Below are 23,239 nucleotides of genomic sequence, written 5' to 3'. Positions count from 1 at the left end.
TAACTGAGTGGTCGTGATGTGAGAGTAAACGGAATGCGGTCGGAATTTCTCTTCAGTGACGTTTGTAGTGCCGACTGTTGATCAATAACTTGAGCGCGGTGATGATCCCCTTGAACGACAGAAACAGGGTAACCACGTTTTTCGAAAAACTGGCACATAGACTCTGCTTTTTGAAAAACGACGAAGTCTTACAAACTGGGAAAAGGGAATGGTAAAACTGGCCTTCACTGACAAAGTGCCTTTTGACATGCGCAGTAAACTTGAACATTGTTTTGCCGCCATCATTCGAATCGCAACGACTTCGGAATTACTTATTATTCATATAACTAGTTATTTGTTTTCAGACTCACATGAATTTTCCCTCTCGGAGTACTACTGGCAAAACTAATGAGCCAAACCAGCGCTTCAAAAGTCGGCTAACGTTTGATGACAAATTATACAAATCGGCGTCTGAGGCTCTAGAAGCTTACATCACTCAATTTGAAGGTGGCCGAAGCTATACGACTTATCGACGGCGTCCTTCCGACCTGCTTTCTCCGACGCCGAAATTTTACTTTATGGATGCACAGGAAAGGTACTTAAGAAGTCCTCCAGGTAAATCGCCGGCGAAAAAAGTAGATGAACTCTTGGCGTGGGTGAACAATGCTTATGCAAAAGACTTATCAAGTAAAGTAACACCATTCGGATACAGAACTACTACAGGACGGCCTCGATCTTCAGGTAAGCTGTTCAGTGTCATGTCACCAGTTAACATCAGTTGAGGCAGGGAATATTTCAGATTTTCGGCGGTCGCTTCGCTGCTATGTTACCAATTTGAACTGTTCGTCAGCGAAGTTTGTCTGAAAAAATGGATTTTACGGTGGATGAGCATTTTGAGCTATAAGCAGCGCGAGTCCGCGTCCTAGGCAACCTTTTCTCGCCATTCGATTATTAATTCCTGCGAGCAGAAGTCAGGAGTTTTTGGTATTTTGAGCGAGTTTAACTATTTCATTTCCCATGACATTTACGCTTTATCGCAGACATGAAAGATAATAAGCTGTTCTGGGGAGTGAAGAGAGTATGAAGTCAAAGATGTTCTTTTAGGGATCTTACAAGAGTCTACAACAAATATGCGGTTTGTCGTTTGGACGTTTGAGTAAACATAACCAAGCATTACTATTCAAAATTACTCTCATGCTGAAGCGATCGGAGCTATTCAAGGGCAGAATTACAATAAACTTGTCACAAGAATTTAGAAATAATTCTTTGTGGCCCGAACGACGTCGATCTCGGGTCAGGTTATTAATTAGTGAGGATAAATTGTTTAGCATGGACGCCTACCCAAACACTGAATTATAAACAATTCCAATTGAATCTACTTTTCATTTTTTTTGACATCGAAATATTCTATCGAGGAATAGTGAAATAGGTATACTAGGGTACAAATATTTTGTACAGACTTGCCAACTCAAATAGGCTGAGCTGTTTCTAATTGCTTGGTGGAGAAGTGATACAATGTATGTGCTGACGGTCATGAAGAATTTTTTCATATTTGGTATGTGAATAACATACTAACCAGACCCTATGCATTACTCAAAAAAAAAAACTCTGGTCATGAGATGCCAAGTTTAGAACTTCAGCTACAGAATGAGATTTTACTGTAAAGAATATCAAAGTATGTACATGTGTGCAAAACTTGCACCATGGTAACATACTGTACATGCAATAGCTGTTCTTGTTTTAGCTCTAAGTGCAAACTAGCAGCTATGCAGTAACATGCTCCCTTGCAGAAGAGGCATGCACCCCTCTGAATTTCCATAACTGTGGCAGTTATCTTCTTGAGTCAGGGATCAGGAGGAGATAGTCAAAGAATATTAATTTGATGGAAAACCGTAAAGTTCCTTGCTGTAGAACACATGAACTCTATGAGTAGTCTTGGACTATACCCCTTGAAAGAATCAATTCTCAGTGTCTCTGGAGCATCCTTTTGAAATTTTAAGTGTAAGTTGACTGATTCCTATGTTTCAGCATTTGAAAAGGTGTTGTCTGGTTGTGGATGTGGTGGCTTATCCTCAAGTGCCTTGAATCAATAGTTCCTACTTGGTGACACGGCAAGCGTCATTGTGTGTTGTGTTCTTTATGCAAGACACTTACATGTTACTATCACAATACTTTTTCCCTCTCAGGGCTGTGGTCTAGCAGCGCCCGGTAGCCTCTGGTGCCTTTTGTTCTTGGGCGACCCAGGAATCTTAGTTTTTTCATACAAAGCATATGCAGGGCACCCTGGATTTCACAGTTTCTGAGCACTGGGCTCCCTTCAATTTTTCTTAGAGCACAGCCTTGCCTCTATTATGGAAAATAAATGGCTCTTGGCCAGCTGTGAGAAAAATGCTATAGGGTTAACAACTAGGGACTACTTGCTGCCATCTTGCATTGTCTCTTGTTAACTAATTTCTCATGTCAGTTTGAATCCTTAAAGGCTATTGAAGGCCTCATATCTTGCATAAGTGTGGAGGCCAACAGTTGAGAGTGACTCAGGAAAAGGACATTTTAGATGTCCAAAAGAAGAAAAAAAAAAAAACCTCAAACCCTCAAAATAAAGCTGACTGTATTTGTGTCTGTATTTGTACAGCCTTGGTAATTGAAGGAAGTTGTTAAAGCTGCATTGTAGCTTTCATGTATGTGAATAAAATTGTGTTTTATTTCTTATCATTAATTATTGGTTGTTTCATTCAGACGAAGAAACTATGAACTCTCAGCCTGGACATGGTCACCGTTCCTACTTTGGCAATGACGATGAGATTTCTAGTCTTCCCTCACCCAGTTCATCTCTAGTTGACCTAGATAGTAATGCTGGGACTGTAGAAACAGAAGTTCTGTTGAGCAGTTATAAAGGAAATCAAAATGCAGCTCCAGGTACACAATCAGGTTTATGCAGGGTTCAAAAAGCATTTTTTTCCTTTGCAAATGGAAAAATTTGGTTGTGAAAAAGTTGGATTCATTAAACCTTTACCACACAACCAAAATACAAAAATGTCACTTTGTTAAGATCTTATAATCTTAAACCTGAACTTAACAAACAATTACAGCATTATAACACTTTTCTAGCATTTTAGTTCACACCTTTAATTTCATGTTTGTTGTCATGCTGTAATTAGCACCCGCTTTTGTATTACATTATACTGTAAATATTTTATTCATCTACTTGTCTGTTATATAATTACTCACATTCAGTTACTCATTGATTGAAGATGGCATAAGCATGCTGAAACATGTCTCTAATAAAAGTTGTATATTTCTTACAATATTTATCCTACTTGCTACTACTACAACCTTATGGAAATATATATATATATATGTGTATATAAATGTAAAAAACCTTATCCTTGAATCGGAGAGTGCTCTACAATCATATGGAGCTTTGTAAACAATTATTTAAGAAAATAAAAATTAAAACTTGGTACTACAGATCTGTTTTGAAAGGATTAAAAGTCCTCTCTCGTCAGGTGGATAAGACACTAGTTGACTAACGATCCTTTTAAGTAGGTGGTTTGAGCAGCCTTATCAAATATTTAGTTGAGTGCCGGCACGCACTCTCCAGGTTGTTCCTTTTGTTTAGGGTGTGCGCCCCTGTTCTGCATATGATAACGAATTTTTTAGCTATGCAAAGATTGCATCTCTTTGTGGTATTAGAGTACAACCTGGCGCGAGCTATTATTTTCCAGGTCATGGAAAACTCCGTTTCAGCATCCTTTAGGGACCAGATATATCTGCTCAACTCTGTTGCGTTCCTTTTGTTCTCATGTCTAAATGAAGCTGTATGATTTCTAAATCTTGTTTTAAATTGGTTCGCAGTAAGGCCGACGTACGTTTGGGTTCCCAAGGGACTTTCAACTGTGGCCTGGTAGACCACATTTTGAATTAGGCAATTGCCACGTAACGGGCAAGAGTGTTTGTCTCTACAATTGCATGATTTTTCTTGCGATTGAGAATTATTTGCGAGGGAAGACTTGCTGTGGGCGTCGATTTTTCTTTCTAAATTTGGCATGCACGAATAGCTTACTTTCAAAGTGTTCCTATTAAAAATGTTTCTTAGCGAGTGCCCTGGCGAAAAGGATTCTTTTACGATGCCTAAAAATTTTCTTCCCACAATAGTGGCAATGTTCTTACTAAAAGGTGGGTTTTACCAAGTTATATTTTGGTGTCTTCCTCTCCCTTCTGTACTCCTCTGGTCTTTAGTTGTTGTGTCAAATTTTAATTGATGATTATAGCCACTTGCTTCTAACGCTTGCTGATACATGGGTGCTGCTTTGTCGAAGGATACTCTGTCCCATGAAATTTTGCTAAGCCTTTTATTGATCGCCAGGGGAATGTTCTTTAGGATGGAAGGTGGGTGATTACTATCACAGTGCACATACAGAGGTGTGTTGTTAGGCTTTGAATATGGCTCATAAGATCCTTTGTTTAGGTTCAAAGTGACATCAAGAAAGTTGACCACTTTTTTGTTTGCTTCGATAGTAATTTTCAAGCCGTTGTGGTGCTGAACACTTTGCAAATATCTTTTTTAATTTTTTCAATCCTTCTCGGTGTTTGCTGGAATGCGCCCAGGCCGTCATCCCTGTATAAGCCTATTTGTTTTCTGATGTCTTCTGGAAGTTGGTTTAGTAAGTACGATCCCACTAGTTCACAGGTTTCTGCGCTGTCGTACGAGCCCATTGTAACATCAAATGAAGTTGTTGAATGCGTTTTGTTCCATGGGGTGTTGTCGTTGAATAGAAGGGATTGTTTGGTGTGGAAAATAATTCTATCTTCCACGGAAATGTCGGTATAGGAAGCCGCGAAAGATAGGGCGTCGCTAAGAAGCTTGTGTGAAATGGACGGGTAGAAGTTTACAATATCAAAGGCAATGAACGAGTGTTGGTCTTTGTTAGGGATATTGATGAACCAGTCGAGGGTCGCTCTTGTGTTTTTCCATTGATGAACGTTGGTCTTATCGATGGCGGCTTTGTTTATCTTATCAAGGATTTGCTTGCTTACTTTGTCTAACTCTGATTTGGTTGGATTAATCAGGCGGCATGTAGGGTTGTTCTTAAAGTTGTTCTTGAGGTCTTTCAAAGTGATGAATGATTCTTTAGGTGCCAACATTTCAACTCTATCGTCTATCTTTAGGGTTTGGGCGAGGTCTTTCGCTTCGGTGTTAATATGCGTTTTGGCGTTAGCGGGCGCTTTCTTGTACTCCTTCTCTATGTTTTTGTTCAGCAGTGACTTATAGTCATTAGCATTCATCCTATAGAAATTCGTGGTTTTATCTGCTGGTACATACAGGTTGCTGTCCTTGTTGATGGAATCGATGTGCTGTGATTATTTTTTCTGGAATTCGGAAGAGCGGGGTGCTTTGAATTCGATGTTTCGGATCAGGTTAGTCATCTTATCTTCGAATTCATTAAGGTCAGGCACTTGCGGTGGTGTTTTCTTTGAGTTAAAGCCGTATGTTTCGCGGTGGTCGGACACTGATGATGTATTAAGAAAGTGGTAGGCGCGCCAGCACATTCTGTTGATAAGCCTTTCCGTCATGCCAATCAGCCTTTTCAGGTATTCCTTGTTAGTCCGTATTGGTATGTTCTTAGTTGAGCAGTTAAAATTTAACTTTTCCATGTCGACTTGTGATAATAGAGTGCTCAACTTACGGAGCATATACAAATGTAGAGAAATGTATACAAATGTATACACTCCGTAAGTTGAGCACTCTGTTATCACGAGTCGACATGTAAAAGTTAAATTTCAACTGCTCAACCAAGAACATACCAATACCGACTAACAAGGAATACCTGAAAAGGCTGATTGAAATGACGGAAAGGCTTATCAACAGAATGCGCTGGCGCGCCTACCACTTCCTTAATACATCATCAGTGTCCGACCACCGCGAAACATACGGCTTTAACTCAAAGAAAACACCACCGCAAGTGCCTGACCTAAATGAATTCCAGATAAGATGACTAACCTGATCCGAAACATCGAATTCAAAGCACCCCGCCCTTCCGAATTCCAGAAAAAATTATCACAGCACATCAAGCATTAAGCAAGCAAATCCTTGATAAGATAAACAAAGCTGTCATCGATAAGACCAACGTTCATCAATGGAAAAACACAAGAGCAACCCTCGACTGGTTCATCAATATCCCTAACAAAGACCAACACTCGTTCATTCCCTTCGATATTGTAAACTTCTACCCGTCCATTTCACACAAGCTTCTAAGTGATGCCCTATCTTTTGCGGCTTCCTATACCGACATTTCCGCGGAAGATAGAAGAATTATTTTCCACACCAAACAATCCCTTCTATTCAACGACAACACCCCATGGAACAAAAAGCATTCAACAACTTCATTTGATGTTACAATGGGCTCGTACGACGGTGCAGAAACCTGTGAACTAGTGGGATCGCACTTACTAAACCAACTTCTAGAAGACATCAGAAAACAAATAGGCTTCTACAGGGATGACGGCCTGGGCGCATTCCAGCAAACACCGAGAAGGATCGAAAAAATTAAAAAAGATATTTGCAAAGTGTTCAGCACCAACGGCTTGAAAATAACTATCGAAGCGAACAAAAAAGTGGTCAACTTTCTTGATGTCACTTTGAACCTAAACAAAGGATCTTATGAGCCATATTCAAAGCCTAACAACACACCTCTGTATGTGCACTGTGATAGTAATCACCCACCTTCCATCCTAAAGAACATTCCCCTGGCGATCAATAAAAGGCTTAGCGAAATTTCATCGGACAGAGTATCCTTCGACAAAGCAGCACCCATGTATCAACAAGTGTTAGAAGCAAGTGGCTATAATCATCAATTAAGATTTGACACAACAACTAAAGACCAGAGGAGTACAGAAGGGAGAGGAAGACACCGAAATATAACTTGGTATAACCCACCTTTTAGTAAGAACATTGCCACTAACGTGGGAAGAAAATTTTTAGGCATCGTAAAAGAATCCTTTTCGCTAGGGCACTCGCTAAGAAACATTTTTAATAGGAACACTTTGAAAGTAAGCTATTCGTGCATGCCAAATTTAGAAGGAAAAATCAACACCCACAACAAGTCTTCACTTGCAAATAATTCTCAATCGCAAGAAAAATCATGCAATTGTAGAGACAAACACTCTTGCCCGTTATGTGGCAATTGCCTAATTCAAAATGTGCTCTACCAGGCCACAGTTGAAAGTCCCTTGGGAACCCAAACGTACGTCGGCCTTACTGCGAACCAATTTAAAACAAGATTTAGAAATCATACAGCTTCATTTAGACATGAGAACAAAAGGAACGCAACAGAATTGAGCAAATATATCTGGTCCCTAAAGGATGCTGAAACGGAGTTTTCCGTGACCTGGAAAATAATAGCTCGCACCAGGCCATACTCAAATACCACAAAGAGATGCAATCTTGGCATAGCTGAAAAATTCTTTATCATATGCAGAACAGGGGCGCGCACCCTAAACAAAAGGAACGAAGTGGCAAGTGTGTGCTGGCACTCAACTAAATATTTGATAAGACTGCTCAAACCACCTACTTAAAAGGATCGTAAGTCAACTAGTGTCATATCCACCTGACGAGAGAGGACTTTTAATCCTTTTGAAACAGATCTATAGTACCAAGTTTTAATTTTTATTTTCCTAAATAATTGTTTATATATGTATATATTTATATAATATATGTATAAGGATAAAAACACTCATCCTATATGTTACAATATATTTAAAACTAAACTAAACCATGCTTAAGGATTAACCTATTTACAAACATGGATTTGAAGTGTTGCAAAAGCACCCTTTTCCATGTAGATGGTATGCAGTATTTTTCTCTTCAGGAATGATGTGTTTGAGAGGGTGTGAACGCAGTGCGGTCACTTTATCAAAATTTTCTGTCCTGTGTCTCTAAAAGGCTCAAAATAATGAAGTGACAGGAACTATATCGCCGCTTGTAACATTTATCTAAGAAGTGCTGGATTTGTTTAAGGTGCGATTCAGAGCTCCATACACAGGAAGGCCATATGTCAAAATTGGTAATACAATAGATTTAAAGACATGATCTATTTCTTGCTGACTATAGGGTTCTTTCCTGAGAGTTTGCAGAACATGAAGGCATTTGTTTGCTTTCTTTAGCTTCAGCTTTGCATGAGTGCTAAAGCCCAGCGCACACTTGAGCTATCAGCTGAGCTGAGCATCACTCGTGCTCTTGCCCTACGCCGTTTCCTCAAGTGTGCGGTGTCTTTTTCTGCGATTTTGGTCATGCGTGCCATTAGCGTCGGATATTCAGCATGTTGAATAATTTTGGGCAAGAGTGAACATTTCCTCACAGTGTGCGCATGTTCTGAGCTATCAGAGCAGTGATCGATGCGAATGTGCATGCATTTTTTATACACACAGACTTCACAATGGCAGATGTTGACGAAAGTGCAAGCTCGTCGGAAGATGAAAAGATTTTTCTGTCCTTTTTATTACTGCAATGAAGGCAAAGGCGCTTGAGGGCAGCTCATTGAAAGGTGTGGGTAAAATCTTTGGTTTCACACCGCCAGTCACAAGGTGCATGTGCAAATACTGTTCGTGAACTTAATTGTGAAGACCCTGAAGAATTTAGACAATTTCACCGCCTAGACAGACTTTCATTTCAAGAGATTTTAACCTTGGTAACACCATTAATCGAAAGGAAAGACATGCCACTACGTTGCTCTTTAAAGCCCATTGAACAACTGTCAGTGACATTACGTTTTTTGGCTTCAGGTTTGTTTTGTTCATATATCTCTCAGTTTTTCATGTAGAAGTTAGTTTTATTTTATTGTATCGTCATAATTCCAGAAAAGTATTTTTCATATAATCATTATTTTTAGAGTTACAGTACAGTATTTTTGAAATTTTTTGCTAGTTTTGAAATTGTGACATCATCAAATTGCTATTAAATTGTAAACCATAAGACTTGTATTTACTACCATTACCATCTTATAGATCTTCAAAAACTGAGTTTCTTGTGTTGGTCATTTTGACTTGTGCTTTTAATCTTCGTCAGAGCTTCCTATACCTCTTCTTCTATATTCTTGCACAAAGTGTAAAAATGCTTTAATTCCCAAAATAATGAGGATACCTTAACTGCTTTTTCTGGAATTATGGCAAACAGCCTTAAGTTCCTTTCAAACTATTTGGTTGAAAGAATTAAAAAGCATTCTCTGTCAGCTTTCCATCTTTGACACAAATCATTAATTAAATGTATTTTTGAAATAATTATGACTCAATGTAAAAAAAACTTAATCTTTTTTAGGAGAGACATTTAGAAGTCTGTCAATATCAAATTGGGGAGAGGACAATATCTGCGATTGTAGAAGAAACATGTCAAGCACTGTGTGAAGTTTTGAAAGACAAGTATTTAAAGGTACAACTTTAATTTTTTACATATGTATAAATAGAACATAGCAAAAATGATATATAAGCAGACCACAGTTATTCAATAATAAAAAGGTTCACCCTTGCAGTGTTCAAAGGTGGTCATCTCTGTAAGATACACTGTTCTCTCTGTAAGATACACTGTTCTCTCTGTAAGATACACTGTTCTCTCTGTAAGATACACTATTCTGGCCATAAATTGGAGGTGAAGGGCTTGTTGACATACTAGGTTGCATGAGTGGGTGGAAGTAATTCCTCTGAGGCTGGACTTGCATCATTGTTTGTGTTTGCATTTCCGGCGTTAGTAACCCTGTTTGTGCTTGAAAAATAATGCTACTTATTTTATTCTGTGCAAAATGACTTGTTTGGCTGTCTAATTCAGATTAGGCCTTGGCTACATAATTGCCAAAAGCCTCAAAAATGGTATCATTCTTTGTATTTGCCCGTTTTCTTTTATTTTTGTTTGCTATTGACTGTGACAAATTTTTAATCAACTGGTACTCTTCTTCAGCCTGTTTCCTTCTGGATTTAGTTGGTTTTCTTAGTGGTTCACTTGTAGATCTTGCAGACACTTGATCACCATCCTCCTTTGTTTGATTCGTTGGGCTACTTGGAGTTGATGGATTAAGGAAGTCATCTTCACTTTCATCATCATCAACATCATTTTCAAGACTTGCCTCTGTTGATTGATTACTACTACTACCACAGGGATCCTAAAAATTAAACAAATGTATATTTTATTTTTCAAACCCCAAACAATAAAGAAGACTGGGTACAAATTGCAGCAGAATTTAACAGCAAATGGAATTATCCCTGCTGTTTAGGAGCCATAGATGGAAAGCACATTGCTATTCAACAACCAGCAGATACAGGCTCTGAGTTCTTTAACTACAAGCATTTTTTCAGTGTCATTCTATTGGCCATGGTTGATGCAAACTATGAATTTATTTATGTAGACATTGGGGCAGCTGGCAGAGCAGGAGTTGCTGACATTTTTGCTTACTCTGCATTGAAAAAAGAACTAACAACAAATTCTTTAGATCTCCCAGATGCGATTGCATTACAAGGGATACCAGCAAAGGTGTCATATCATGTTGTTGGGGATGATGCCTTTCCTTTGCATGCCCGATTGATGAAGCCATACCCATATTGCAATTTGGACAAAGAGAAGCGCATATTCAATTGTAGATTGTCACGGGCACGAAGAGTTGTTGAAAATGCCTTCGGCATTTTAGCCCACAGGTGGAGGGTATTTTTAACAACCATTAAACTATCACCCGAGAAAGTAACAGACATAATTTTTGCAGCCTGTTGCTTACACAATTTAGTGATTGAAAAAAACAAAGCTAGTTACATATCAGCCGCAGACCTGGAGGATGCAGACCATACATTGGTAAGAGGAACCTGGAGAAATGACCTAGTTTTGAACAGCATGCAACCCACCAACCTTCTCAATGCACCAAAAGATGCAAAATCCCAAAGGGAACTTTTGGTAAATTACTTCAATAATCATGGGTCTGTTCCTTGGCAACTCAATATGGTTGTTTAGCCATACTTCCTAGTCAAGCATGCATGTTTTCTGTAAATACTTTTAATTTTCATTAACTGGAGGACTATCAAAAACTGTCTTGATTTCTTCAATACTTACCAAATCTATATTTGATACTGATGCCCGAGTTGCTACATGAGGTGTTAAAAACTGCAGTTTTTTCAAGTATCCACTGAGTGCGTTTTGTTTGATTTTTTCTTGCACTTCCACCAGGTAGGGGCTTCTTTGCTTTGCTAAAGCTGTTTCTCAGGGCTCTGATTTTAGCTTTGACCCATTCACCTAGAATGAATTTAACATATATTTACCAACACATTCAACTAGTGCAGTGGCTGTGTGTTGAGTACCCTGGGTATGTGTTGAGAGAAGATTACAAGACTGACAAATTGTTTTTGATGGTCAAGACTCAAGCAGTGGGCTCAAGACTCAAGAAGTGGAGGGAACAGGTGGCACTTAGTATATTTTGCTGATGAGATCTGCACATCTTCCTGGGTATTGTTTTCACCTCTTTTCTAATGCCCAATATTAAATGAAAGCAATTTTTCTAAAGCTGGTTGACAACAATTATATTTGATTGATTTTTTTCTCTAAAGCTGGCTATCATTTTGAGGGAAAAATTATAACACGAGGTGAAACAATGTATTTCTAATGCGCACATCCCCCTACAAGTAAAAGTCAAGTGCCCCCCTCCCCCCCCCCCAAGGGTTCAATCATATTTAAATTAAGTAACCAAGGTTCAATCGTCCTAAAATTGGCAAATTCTTGAATTTGGTCAAAAATTTGAGGGAAATACCAAAACAAAAGCAGTGTCACTTCCTTTGACAGTCAATGAATCGTTTACGACTTAACTGCACACCAAAGAAAATGTTGAATGTGTGGTGAATTTCGTGGACGGCAGTGTAAATATCAACATATAGAATTTTAATACTGGGCTCATTAATATGCTTTGGCTTAGGCCTATAACTTAGACTTTTTCTTCTTGTTGTTCCAAGCTTTTCGGCGAGCTCTTGAAGGGCTTTATCCCGCAACTCACGATTCTTGAATGCAGCACATCTTACGTCGTAGAGGCATGGATAATCAGGCCAAAATTCAGCCAATTTACCTTCTTGAACAGCTTCAGCAACTATCGAGCTGTTTTCCGCCTATTTTTAAGTTTATGTATGAAACAAACGCATGCGCATTTGCATCGATGAAACAAACGCATGCGCATTCGCATCGATCACTGCGCTGATAGCTCAGAACGCGCGCGCACTGTGAGGAAATGTTCACTCGTGCCCAAAATTATTCAACATGTTGAATATCCGACGTTATAACATAACCAAAGTAAAGCGCGCGCTCTGATTGGTCAATTTAGCGTCCCCCATTTTCCCATGGGTGTACGCTGCTGACGTGAGCAAATGCAAAGACTATTTTTCCGCGCGCGCTTGTTTTTTTCTGGTCACGTAAGATTTGTTAATCAAAAGGGAACTCTTTAGCTACAATGTGTTAATGTTATGTTATAAAACAAATGGTAAACACCACAGCGTACACTATTGAGTTATGGATGCACTTGGGAGGTTTGCTAATCACTCAAGAAGCTAGAGTCGCTCTCGGCTATCGCCTCGAGCGACTCTTACGCTTCTTTCGTGCTTAGCAACCTCCCGCGTGCATCCATAACTCAATAGTGTACGCTGTGGTGTTTACCATTTGTTAACTAATGGCACGCGTGACCAAAATCGCAGAAAAAGACACCGCACACTTGAGGAAACGGCGTAAGGCAAGAGCACGAGTGACGCTCAGCTCTGCTGATAGCTCAAGTGTGCGCCGGGCTTAAATTTACAGTCACTCTGGAGTGTGAGACCCAGTAAAACAACATTGTTGTATTGACTGATGTTGTGTACTGGCTGGTAGTCTTGATTCTTATTAAAAACAAGTTCTTTACATTTGCAATCACATATAGAGTACACTAAGGCAACTGTGTTAATAAAAAATACAAAGTAGCAATGTTCATGACCATAAGCTTTCATTAGAGATCTTCTTTGGATGAGATGCATTTGTTTAAGATAACCTTCATATGATTTGGAAGTCCCAAATAAATGTATCTTGAACTTTGAATGATCTCTTTAGTTATTTCTTCCTCTCCTTGCTGAAAAACACTTTCAGAAGTTGGCAAAGCACTGAAAGGAGCAGAACAGGGTGCTACATGTAGGAAAGTAGACACTTTTATCATGGGCCCACTGAAGTGAATTCCAATATTTTCTGTTATCAGGATTGTATTCCAGCAAGGTATTTCTAACCAGATCTCCAAAAACTGCCTCGTGGAAAACCCATTCTCGATGTGGTAGAACAGAATATCCCAGTTGGGTTTCTGGACTTGGGAAGGAATACCCCAGCTGGGTAGAGGACCTGGACACCACTACAAGAGAGAGCAAAGTGAAGTACAGGTAATGATATGTGTATCTTATGTAAACTGTCAACCTTGCTATGGCTTTTCACGAACGCCTTTCAATCCACCGATATGACTTTGAAAAACGTTTATTGATATTAAATTCAACGATTTTGCAACAACTGAAAGATCATCAGCATTTACACGAACTCAGGTACTGCATTTGTAACCCATACATTTACATGTTATTAAGAATTCATTAAAGCACTCTGGCCCCTTTTTATGTCCTAACCTAATGGTCATTTAGAGCAATCATTTGACGTAAGTGTATGATAATTTGTTTTAGCCCTGATGAGAAATACTCCTCCAGCACCTCCTCTCCATCAGAAACAAAACCGTTTACTCGTTCATCACGGTCCAAATCAGCTCTTAAATTATCAGATCTGCAGTCTGGCAGATCAAAAGACCCATCTAGAGTAGGAGTGAGTAAGGTCAACGGAACTGATTGGAACGATGGGGCAAGTACTGATACAGACATGCTGCTTTCTCAGTCAGTGTATGGACCGAACCCGGTTAATATGGGCGGAAATTTCCACAGCTCATTATACCAAGACAAAAAGGTCGCACGACTGAAAAAGGAATCCACCAAAAAGCTCAGAAAAAGCACAGGGAAGATCAAATCCAGAGAACACTCAACAGTATCTCCAAAGAGGTCGAAAAGTCTGACTCTTACACCTACAAAGTCTCTCCGCTTTTCTACCGGCAATGGATATTCAGAAGGTAAGGAAGATACTCCTCTTAGAACGGCTGGCCTGAGGGATTCCTCACCAGGCAGGAGCCCCTTCACTACTCTGCCGTCAAGATACAGCATACCTCCACAGAATGAGAGATATACAGGCTCTTCTGCAGAGGCTGCACTTCGTAGCGTCTCGCCAAAAATGACGCGGATGTACATATCGCCGCCCGTTGTGACACGGTATTCAAATCTACCCGTCAAAAAAGAGGAAGTGACGTCACCACTAACTGTAAGAAGAGAACCATCTACCAGCCCCAACTCTGCTAAATCTCCATCACGTGTAAGAATCCCACTCGAGACAGACTTTTCACCTAGAAATGAGGAAAGCGATGTAGAATCTGAGGACACAGACAGGGAAATGCGCAAATCACCAACAGGAATTAAAATGGAAAAGATGTACAGAGATCCTAATACTATGTATCCTTGGAAAACAATGATTCAGAGTTCTCAATCTCGAGACGTTGCCGCCGCAAAGTTTCCGGGTCCAAAGCCACAATATTATTCTACTCCCAAAATCTCAACAAGCAGGGATCCACAAAAGCCATTTAGCTCTTCACTCAAGCATCCATATTCGAGCAGAACTTCAAATGGTGGCCTTCGTGGCGACCAAAGAGTGGTGTTTTCTGAGCGCAGTAGCCAGCCGTATGGAAGAGAAGCTAGAGCACAACAGGAGCACAAATCACCTATCAAACCTGTTTTTGCTGGTTCAAGTTACCGGTCCAGAGATGAGAAGCTCGCTAAGTCTGCTCCAGATGCAAGATACCGCAAGCCGCCAATTCCTGCCAGAAGTACTGGAGGGAATTCGAGTCATCGACGAAGTAAAACGGTTCCAGATTTAAGACGGGTTGCCATGAGGTCAGCTTCAAGGCCAAAAAATTCACGCCGCAGTCTTGATGATGACGTTGTCAGTGTAAATACCGCAGACACTGAAAGGCTCATCACCCACCCACCTATGCCTCTGTTTGATGTTAGTCCTTCATTGACTACTGTCTCAGATAGTGATACATTAGTCGAGTCCGAAACAGAGACGGACACACACATGGGTGTGATCGAGAGGAGTCAAATGAGCCCACCCCATGTTGCTGATGCGTCTGACAAGTTTTCTCCTACAAGTGTGTTTGCTTCGACAAATCCTCATGCTGCAGTAAGAGAAGAACTTCCTCAAAGATTTCACCTATGGAAGCTGTAAGTTTTGCTTCTGTCACATTTGTGTACCTGTATTTGATGATGTTGCTCGTCTCATAAGCTTTGGATTGTTGTTATTGATAATTTGTGAATTCTTATACAGTACTTAAGTTTCCTATTAAGCACCAAACATTTTGTCGTTTACCAAACTGTTTGCCTTTCTGGTCTCGTCAAGAAAACATGGACTGTCCTCTATAGTCAGTTTTGTGCTGGCTGTCTGCTTGCCGTCAGAACCTTCACTTATGTTTCCTTTCGGTCACCTTTTATGTCTAAGTGTGTGCCATTAACCGAAACCCTGAGTAAGCTCTACTCTGAGACATAGTGACAGCTGCCTGTCATAGATAGAGGAGTAAGCACTAAAACTGGAGATAAAAGAAAAACTTCTGCTGTTGAAGACAGAGGGAAACTGTCTACCTCGTTACAGGAATTTGCAGGGTATGGCAGGCCATTTGTAGCAATATTCAAAAATTCTTTCATTCAACCATTCCACTGCTATTCAACCGTTTAATTCAACCCCATTTCAACCATTTTAACACCTCCATTCAACCATTTAAGAATCTATTAAACTATTCAACCCCAATTCAACTATTCAAGAATCTATTCAACTATTCAACCCCAATTCAACTATTCAACCCCATTCAATTATTTAATCCCAATTCAATCACTTCAGTCGCGCATTCAACCATTCAATCCCGCATTCAACCATTCAACTGGCGGACTGGGGAACCTGGAACGAAAGGCGGCCGAGCTGGAGCCTGAAACCTAAGTTATCATAGAAAGCAAGATGGCGGCAGATGCATAGCAATTTGAGCTAACAGAAATACCTAGTTTTTTAAACCACATCCTAAACAAGACGACTCAGTTATGTAAGATTCCTTTCGAGGTGGAAGCACTGGAAAAGCATGCCGCAACACTTGACTAAACAATCTCCTTGTTAAGAAAGCTGGAAGATTGTTTCCAGTTTGAAGCCAACGAGAAAACAGTTGCAAAAAATTACGTCCGCTTATGATATTTTACAAGGCTGGAACCATTTATTGTCTCTAGCTTCCATTACCACAACAACTGTCGCTAACTTGGGCTCAGACAGACAAGCAAATATTTCTTCACCCGGGAGGCCATCGTTCGACATATCTTCTGAAACACTTGAGGAACTTCTGCAAAGAACTTTGGGAAACCACAGGCAGCCCATCTTAGTGTGTATCTCTAGCCAACAAAATTTTTCGGTCTTTTTAATTGAAATTTGATTTGATTCTTTTATTAAATCTGTCTGAAGAAATACGTTACATATATCTTATTAACCAAGCGCGAGGGCCGCACTGGGAGAATATCGGTCCGAGGTCTTGACAGTACGGACCGAGCGCAGCGAGGTCCTTACAAAAAAGACCGAGGGCCGATATTCTTCCAGTACGGTCCCGAGCAAGCTTGGTTAATAAGAGATTTATTATACGACTGAAGTTCAAAGGGATACAAGTGCGGTATCATTCGGGACCATTCGGGACAGTGCCCGGTCCGATACTTAGAGAATATTGACCGGCAATAGAGCATTTTGATTGGTTGATTTTAGTTATTGGCCCTCTGACTGCCCGAGTCGTGTAATAAATTGCAATAAATGTCAATCGAAGGAATACTTACTGTGTACAATATTTCCAAGTTAACATAACAGACGTCTTAGGACGTCTTTCTTGTAATTGTGCCAGGTTACTCAGACCTGCAACCATCGGGTCTGAATGCGGGATTGAATGGTTGAATTGGGGTTGAATATAGTTGAATTGGGGTTGAATAGTTGAATAGATTCTTGAATGGTTGAATGGGGGTGTTGAATTGGGGTTGAATTCAACGGTTGAATTGCAGTTGAATGAAAGAATTATTGAATATTGCTACAAACGGCCTGCCATAGCAGGGCCAGTAAAAAGTTTACAAAATGCGATTTTGCAATTGTTAGAAATTGTGTCTGCAGTTCTTAAATTCGGTGGATGGAACTTTGGTAGCTTTTGCTGCTTAAAAATGAGTATTTAAGTCTACGAATTAAATACTGACGTTATAGACAAAGTGTAAAGTTGTTGAATTACGACACTTTCCTTTTTTAGCAAATGAAAGAAGTGATAATACATATACCTTGAATGCTCTCAACTCTTACACAAGTGGCAACATATCCAGTAAATATGTAAGACTTGTGGAAAAAAGGGTGTGAATTTCCCCGAACGTTAAGTTGATGAGCAATTAATTTTGGGTTTAACTCATTATCTACCATCGTATTGTTGTATAATGTCAGGATTCGTGATCAACACTACTCTTCTGTAATGTAATGTTTGTTGAATCCTGTAAAGAGATGAAGACACCAAAGCTCCAGACAGCTTCATAACAAGGCGCTTTACAAATCCGAAATCTGGAATAATTTCTTCGTTTCTTGACGACTGTTTGAGCGTTGATAGCGAAGACAAAACAATGAAGGTGGGTGTTCAAAACCTTAACTTCTCAAATTCATGAGGGCAACAGCCAGTGAATGAGGCATATGTGGGTCACATGCATGAACCTTCATACCTAATGAACATTCAGAGGAAAATCTTAAGGGTTTTGATTTGAGGTGAAACACGGTTTTGATCTCAGATCCAACACTTACATTTTAATGAGCATTTTCAATAATTAATATATCGTTAACAACTATTCCAAAAACGACCTGAATATTATTTCATGAACGATCTTCGGTGGTTTTCTCTCCGCCAACTTCTTAGCCACCTCCATCACAAACTTGTTAAGCCAGTAATTCAAGGTTACTGCGTCTATTTCTTCAATGCCGGTAGAAAGCTGGGAAAGATTTCCATATAACCCCATACATTAATTATGCATTCATTTCCTAAAGACTAAGTAGTATAAAGGTTTCTTTGCAACACTCTATACATAATTAATGTTGGGGTTATATGGAAATCTTGCCGAAAGCTGTGCGATCTTGAGTAAATCAAAGTCTTTAAAGAGCGCTTGTGGAACGAAAACGGGAGGTATAAGTGACTGAGAAGTTTGCCATTCGCCAAGAATTTTTTCCGCCCATTTGTTCTTACATTTGGTAAACGAGGGGAATAGCTTTTCGACGAACGCGCGTTCTTCGTAAACCGTTTTTGGCTCCCTAAATCTTGCCGCTCTGTCTTCACTCATGGTCACACACCAACCACACCAAAACAATTAATCATGCATGCATGTTAACGTAATGTTACGGAAAATAGCAAAATTGCATCGCTACATAAATTATTCTTTCATTTGGGGAGGACAATGGAAAAAATGTAGCACTGCATATTTTTTTATTGTTTCATTTGAGAAGTCATCTCAAAAACTCGTGCTTCGTGTTTCATCAGGGGTTCCAAACGCCTCGAAACAATAAAAGCACGAGGCCTGCTGCCTCGTGTTTCCATCTGTTTCTCGGTGTTTGGAACCCCTGATGAAACACGAAGCACGAGTTTTTGATATACATGTATTACTTAACTTGCCAGTGTCCTTACATATAGCCTGCTTGTGCAGCCGCGGGAACAAGCGGAGAGTGTAGAGTAGAAATTTGTCTCCTCGCAGCTTTGCTGTCTTCATTTTTGTCCTCGAGATGACTGGGTATTGATCTTAGTAAAAATTCTTGACTGAAAATTATGGGAGTTAGGAGTTGCATGTATTTGGCCCGGGAAGGATGCGGAACTTATGTCCAATGACCATGTGATCGTCTTTTTTGTAAATCCTTTCAGGAACCGAGTGTTACTTCTACTGGTGGTGGTGGTGCTATGAGACTCAGTGGAAAGGAAGCTGCCCCAGGCCCAGTGGAAGCCTTAAAACAGATGCTCTTTACCATGCAGGACATGGCGCATCACGAAACACTCGATAGCGAAGATCCAAGCTGCTATAAGGTAACCTAACAATTTACAATAGAGATAGGCGAACATGGGTTGATGGTACAGTTGAACCCCGGTAACTTGAATTGTCAATGGGAATTGAATTTACTTCGAGTGATCGGGGTTTCGAGTTATGGGGTTGGGGTTTTGAACAAAAAGACGAGAAGCACTTGATTAAAGATATTTGATGCTGTTACATGTTTTATTGTAAGATTTCTAGCAATGTAAGAGCATAAAAACGACAAAACAAAACAAAACAAAAGCATGAAATGTAAAGGAGCTGCTCTTCAGAATGTTTAGCCTAAATGTCCCTTTAAAACTCGTTGAAAAATCTGTTCAAGCAACAGATCGATTCCAGATTACGTGCCATTATTTCTTTTTGCCGGGAAGAACTGTCAAAACTGTTTGTTTGCGGACATACAAACGTGTGATGTCGACAAAGGTCAATCTATCATAACATATAAATGAGATTAAATGTAATCTTCCGGTGCAAAATGTTATGGCTCATTAGTCCGCAAAAGTGAAAGTCGACTTCGAGTTATCAAGGGTAAAATTACAAAGAAGAGTACCTGAAGAGAAGTAAAAATCGCTTCGAGTTAGCGGGGTTTCGAGTCGTAAGGGTTAAAATTAGAGTAAATATTCAGTAAATATACAGTAAATTCAAGGGAAATCAGTTTTGCTTCGGGGTAGCGGGAAATTCGAGTTATCGGGGCTCAACTGTACTAGTATATGCGGGCTTTCTACACTGTAGTTTAAGGGTGGCAGGTGTCGCTGACAAAAGTTGTTCGTGCGCAATACACAACCTTTCTCAAAGATCCCTTATTACTCAACAATAACAACTACGCAACTTTGAGAATTTTTTCTTACTAAAACGAAACGCTAAGTAACATACACTGTACCTTTAGGCAGCTGTAAACTCTCCAAAGACGATTTAACCAGCTACGATATGATTCATGAACGTTAAATCGACGATTTTCGCAAGTTAGTGAGGTAGCGCTAAATTACTAAATACGGAAAAGGAGCTGAAATAACGGAACGCGCGAAATACAATTGAAGAAGATGCAAATATTTGCTCTATGTTCACTTGTAGTGTTCATTCACCGCTGTTTTTGGTTTAAGGTTTTAAACTATTTTAGAACATAGCTAGCAGAGTCGCGCAATCAAATTCATTATACGTAAGCGTGCTCAAAATCCCGATAGTGCACGCTGATAGCGTCAGCAAATCCGACTTCGCCAGAAATTTTTTTTTCGCGCGAGCGGCCATTGCTAGTGCGGGCAAAAATAATACATTTCGCGACAATAATGGATACAAACAGAAACTCGGCCTGCTAGTCCGAAAACGAAGACAATGTTTCGACCTTTTCCCATGGGCTAGAGTTCTTAAATGAGGCAGAAAAAGAGAAAAACAAAGGAAAAGGAGACTCGGCATCAGCGCCGTCACGATTCGCTTCAACTGATATTGTTGTCCGTTTTTCGCGTCGCATTTGATGCACAATTCCACCGGCTATGTTCTAAAACAATTGGTTCATGCTTTCAGCTGTGCACTATCGAGTTATGGAGCACGTGGGAAGTTTGGAGAGCACTCAAGAAGCTAGAGTTGCCCGAGGCTATCGCCTCGGGCAACTCTTACGCTTCTTTCGTGCTCTCCAAACTTCCCGCGTGCTCCATAACTCGATAGTGCACGCTAAAGCATGAACCAATTGTTAATTAGTGGGCTCAAAACTAACGATCACTTTTTTTATAGGGCTCTTCCAGTATGGATTTCAAGTCCAAAGTTATCAGAGATTCTCTATCATCAGGTAATCATGTTGATAACTTTCAAGGCTCGGTTGTGATCTAATTGAAGAGCACTCGAAAGATTATTTATGAAGGTGAAATACAGGCTTTAAATTGCCTTTCAGAAATTATCTGCCGGGAACACTTCGGCCTAAACCTACACGTGCAGAGTGTTTGTGGAGCCACAAGGTTCTTGGTGAAACTATCCGAACTGTATGTAGGTTGTAAAAAACTCAGTGTTTTTACGACTTGTCCTCTATCTTGACTTTTTCTGGTGGATTGTTGTTTTTTACAGAGGACCAAAGTGAAAGAGATGCTGACATAATGCGCGGGGAGATATCTTTACAAAGGTAAAGTCTCTCAGAAGAAAGAAAGGTCTCTCATTTCTTCATTTAAGACTGAGAAGGTGCTACCCACAGCTGCCTCATAACTCGCTTTTTGTTTAAGTCGACGTATTCTCCCGGGGTTGTGTTTTTGTCTCAAGCTCTCGTCATCAAGCGTCTTGATGTTCCGACACGTTTCCTCAAAATTCACATATCAAACGATCATACCGTTTTAGTGGGCCTCCTCTAGTCTTTGTTACAGTTGTATCTCTTACGCCGTCGTCCTTTTTCATTAATGTCACAAAAGCAAAACTAAAGTAATCACTACGAATGCTTAGAATAAAGGAAATGAGGTTGAGTGATGTGTCGTGGAACCGACTTTCCACCCTTAAACATTGGAACTGTTTGCGAATCAAATTCTTTACTTTAGGTACTTCTTGGTATTTGTTAGAAAATGCTATTTTTATTAAGTTTTGTCCTACCTTCACAGGGCCTACCGTCATCTGGAACGACTCAAGAGGCTTGTGGGAAAGGAAGACGATCGTTCGTCAGTTAGCTCTGCTAATTAGATTGGACGCATCTTGGAACTGCAATACATTCATGGAAGATCATTCAACATATTAGACATGTCCAATCATCATTATCTGTTCTCGTTTTGACATTGGTAAAACAATTCATTATAACTGCCATATTAACTACCATGTTGTCGAGCTTTGTTGACAGTCACTTTGTTCTGAAAGAATCGGATGAGCTTGCGGATTGTGTTGAAGTATTGATAGCTTGATTTTTAAAAAACGATCAGTGAAAATATCATACCTTTTATTGCAAAAACACTTCATCGGTTTACCCTTTGTTAACGTTTTTAACTACAAAACTTGTTTTGAACGCATGCGAGCCAGCTTGAACTAAACTGAATCCAATTTACAGACCAAAATGTCATTAGTAACATAAGAACGTGGAATTTTATCATCAATTGAAAAGTTAAAGCTAAATCTAAGCATGCGCATAGGTCATATTTCGAAAAATAATGGGTCTTTTTTCACGCCACTAGTTGTTGCGGAAGGTGAAGAGTGACAAACAAAACAGATGAAAAGATAATGTACGATCGATGATTAAAATGTGGAAATCCTGAAAAAGGCAAAGTTTTGTCCTGTTAGTTTTCAAAACTTCAGATAAATGTGCAATTAATGTGTTTCGGGTAATGTTGAGAAGTTTAGCTGAACCCAGCGGACTCTTTGATTTGACAAGCCCGCGTAACTAACTCTACCGCTCGGGTTCTCTTCTTCAAATCTGAAATCTGAAATTGTCACACGGATATTTTAGACCTGACTGACTTTATCATCTACACGATTTGCTGACATCTCTTTATTAAGCTTCTGGAACTTGGAACAGAGTTTGCCAACACAACGCCAAAATCAACATGAACATATGAAACGATATTTTGATTTAAAAAAAAAGTGATTTTGATGAAATATTTTTCATAGCCTTAATAGAAGTTATAGGGTTTAATATATTTAGGGATATTTATATACATTAACAAATACTTATTGCAAATTGATTATTCGGTGAATTAATATAATTGTTTCAAAACAATGAAGACTGATGTCGTTTGGTAATGTCCCATAACTTCTCAGTAGAAACCTTTTAACCTTCAAATGAACATTACACTTTGGTGTCGAGCTAGTGAGGAATGGTGTTAGTCTTTGTTACATTTCCTACGTAAACGAGGGTGGCGAGTGTTACACTCATTAATTCATCGCTCCTCACGCTTACTTTCTTTCTGAGCGTAAGGTCAGAAATGTGACAAACTTTGACTCACCCCTACTCGCAGTCGCACTGCCCCTTTTTTAAAGCTTTTTAAGCAAACCGACTTGGCATAGTTACGTTCACTTTTTGACCGAAAATGAGGCTTTGAACTTTTAGCATCAACTCTCAAAATTCTAATCGGACACCTTATAATGGTCTTAC

General features: G+C 39.7%; 1 protein-coding gene and 2 long non-coding RNA genes across 9 annotated transcripts; 2 read left to right on the top strand and 1 right to left on the bottom strand.

Moving 5' to 3' along the window:
- Window positions 1-262: 262 nt before the first annotated feature.
- On the top strand, window positions 263-22,950 carry LOC111325284 (uncharacterized). 4 transcript variants are annotated; one of them, XM_088757430.1, is made up of 11 exons: window positions 614-720; window positions 1,020-1,980; window positions 2,716-2,895; window positions 13,209-13,383; window positions 13,672-15,306; window positions 17,634-17,757; window positions 19,029-19,187; window positions 20,917-20,971; window positions 21,055-21,161; window positions 21,244-21,298; window positions 21,762-22,950. In XM_088757430.1, exons 3-10 carry the CDS (start codon window positions 2,727-2,729, stop codon window positions 21,271-21,273), a joined length of 2,454 nt encoding a protein of 817 aa, XP_088613556.1. In that variant the 5' UTR covers window positions 614-720; window positions 1,020-1,980; window positions 2,716-2,726; the 3' UTR covers window positions 21,274-21,298; window positions 21,762-22,950. The 4 variants fall into 4 exon arrangements, with proteins under 4 accessions (XP_022784819.2, XP_088613555.1, XP_022784809.2 ...); XM_022929084.2 differs by lacking the exon at window positions 1,020-1,980 and having other exon boundaries at window positions 263-720; window positions 21,074-21,161; XM_088757429.1 differs by lacking the exon at window positions 1,020-1,980 and having other exon boundaries at window positions 263-720.
- On the top strand, window positions 7,625-11,083 carry LOC148732670 (uncharacterized). The gene is made up of 2 exons (XR_016000166.1): window positions 7,625-8,760; window positions 9,293-11,083. It is a non-coding gene; the product is annotated as an uncharacterized LOC148732670 (long non-coding RNA).
- Window positions 9,376-12,131, bottom strand: LOC111325298 (uncharacterized). 4 transcript variants are annotated; one of them, XR_016000164.1, is made up of 3 exons: window positions 12,063-12,131; window positions 11,063-11,242; window positions 9,376-10,127 (listed from the first exon to the last, which is right to left on the bottom strand). It is a non-coding gene; the product is annotated as an uncharacterized LOC111325298 (long non-coding RNA). The 4 variants fall into 4 exon arrangements; XR_002694318.2 differs by having other exon boundaries at window positions 11,931-12,125; XR_016000165.1 differs by having other exon boundaries at window positions 11,994-12,119.
- Window positions 22,951-23,239: the final 289 nt, after the last annotated feature.

Source organism: Stylophora pistillata, chromosome 4, assembly GCF_964205215.1.
Source record: "Stylophora pistillata chromosome 4, jaStyPist1.2, whole genome shotgun sequence".
Lineage (NCBI taxonomy): Eukaryota > Metazoa > Cnidaria > Anthozoa > Scleractinia > Pocilloporidae > Stylophora > Stylophora pistillata.
Note: the sequence above shows the minus strand (reverse complement) of the source record. Positions and strands in the feature narration are given on the sequence as shown.

What these genes read in the sequence shown, in the direction of transcription:
- LOC111325284 (XM_088757429.1), top strand. Translation starts at nt 351, where the DNA reads ATGAATTTTCCCTCTCGGAGTACTACTGGCAAAACTAATGAGCCAAAC. An exon ending in AGGACGGCCTCGATCTTCAG is followed by an intron (nt 721 to 2,715) that starts GTAAGCTGTTCA and finishes TGTTTCATTCAG; the next exon opens with ACGAAGAAACTATGAACTCT. An exon ending in GAGAGCAAAGTGAAGTACAG is followed by an intron (nt 13,384 to 13,671) that starts GTAATGATATGT and finishes AATTTGTTTTAG; the next exon opens with CCCTGATGAGAAATACTCCT.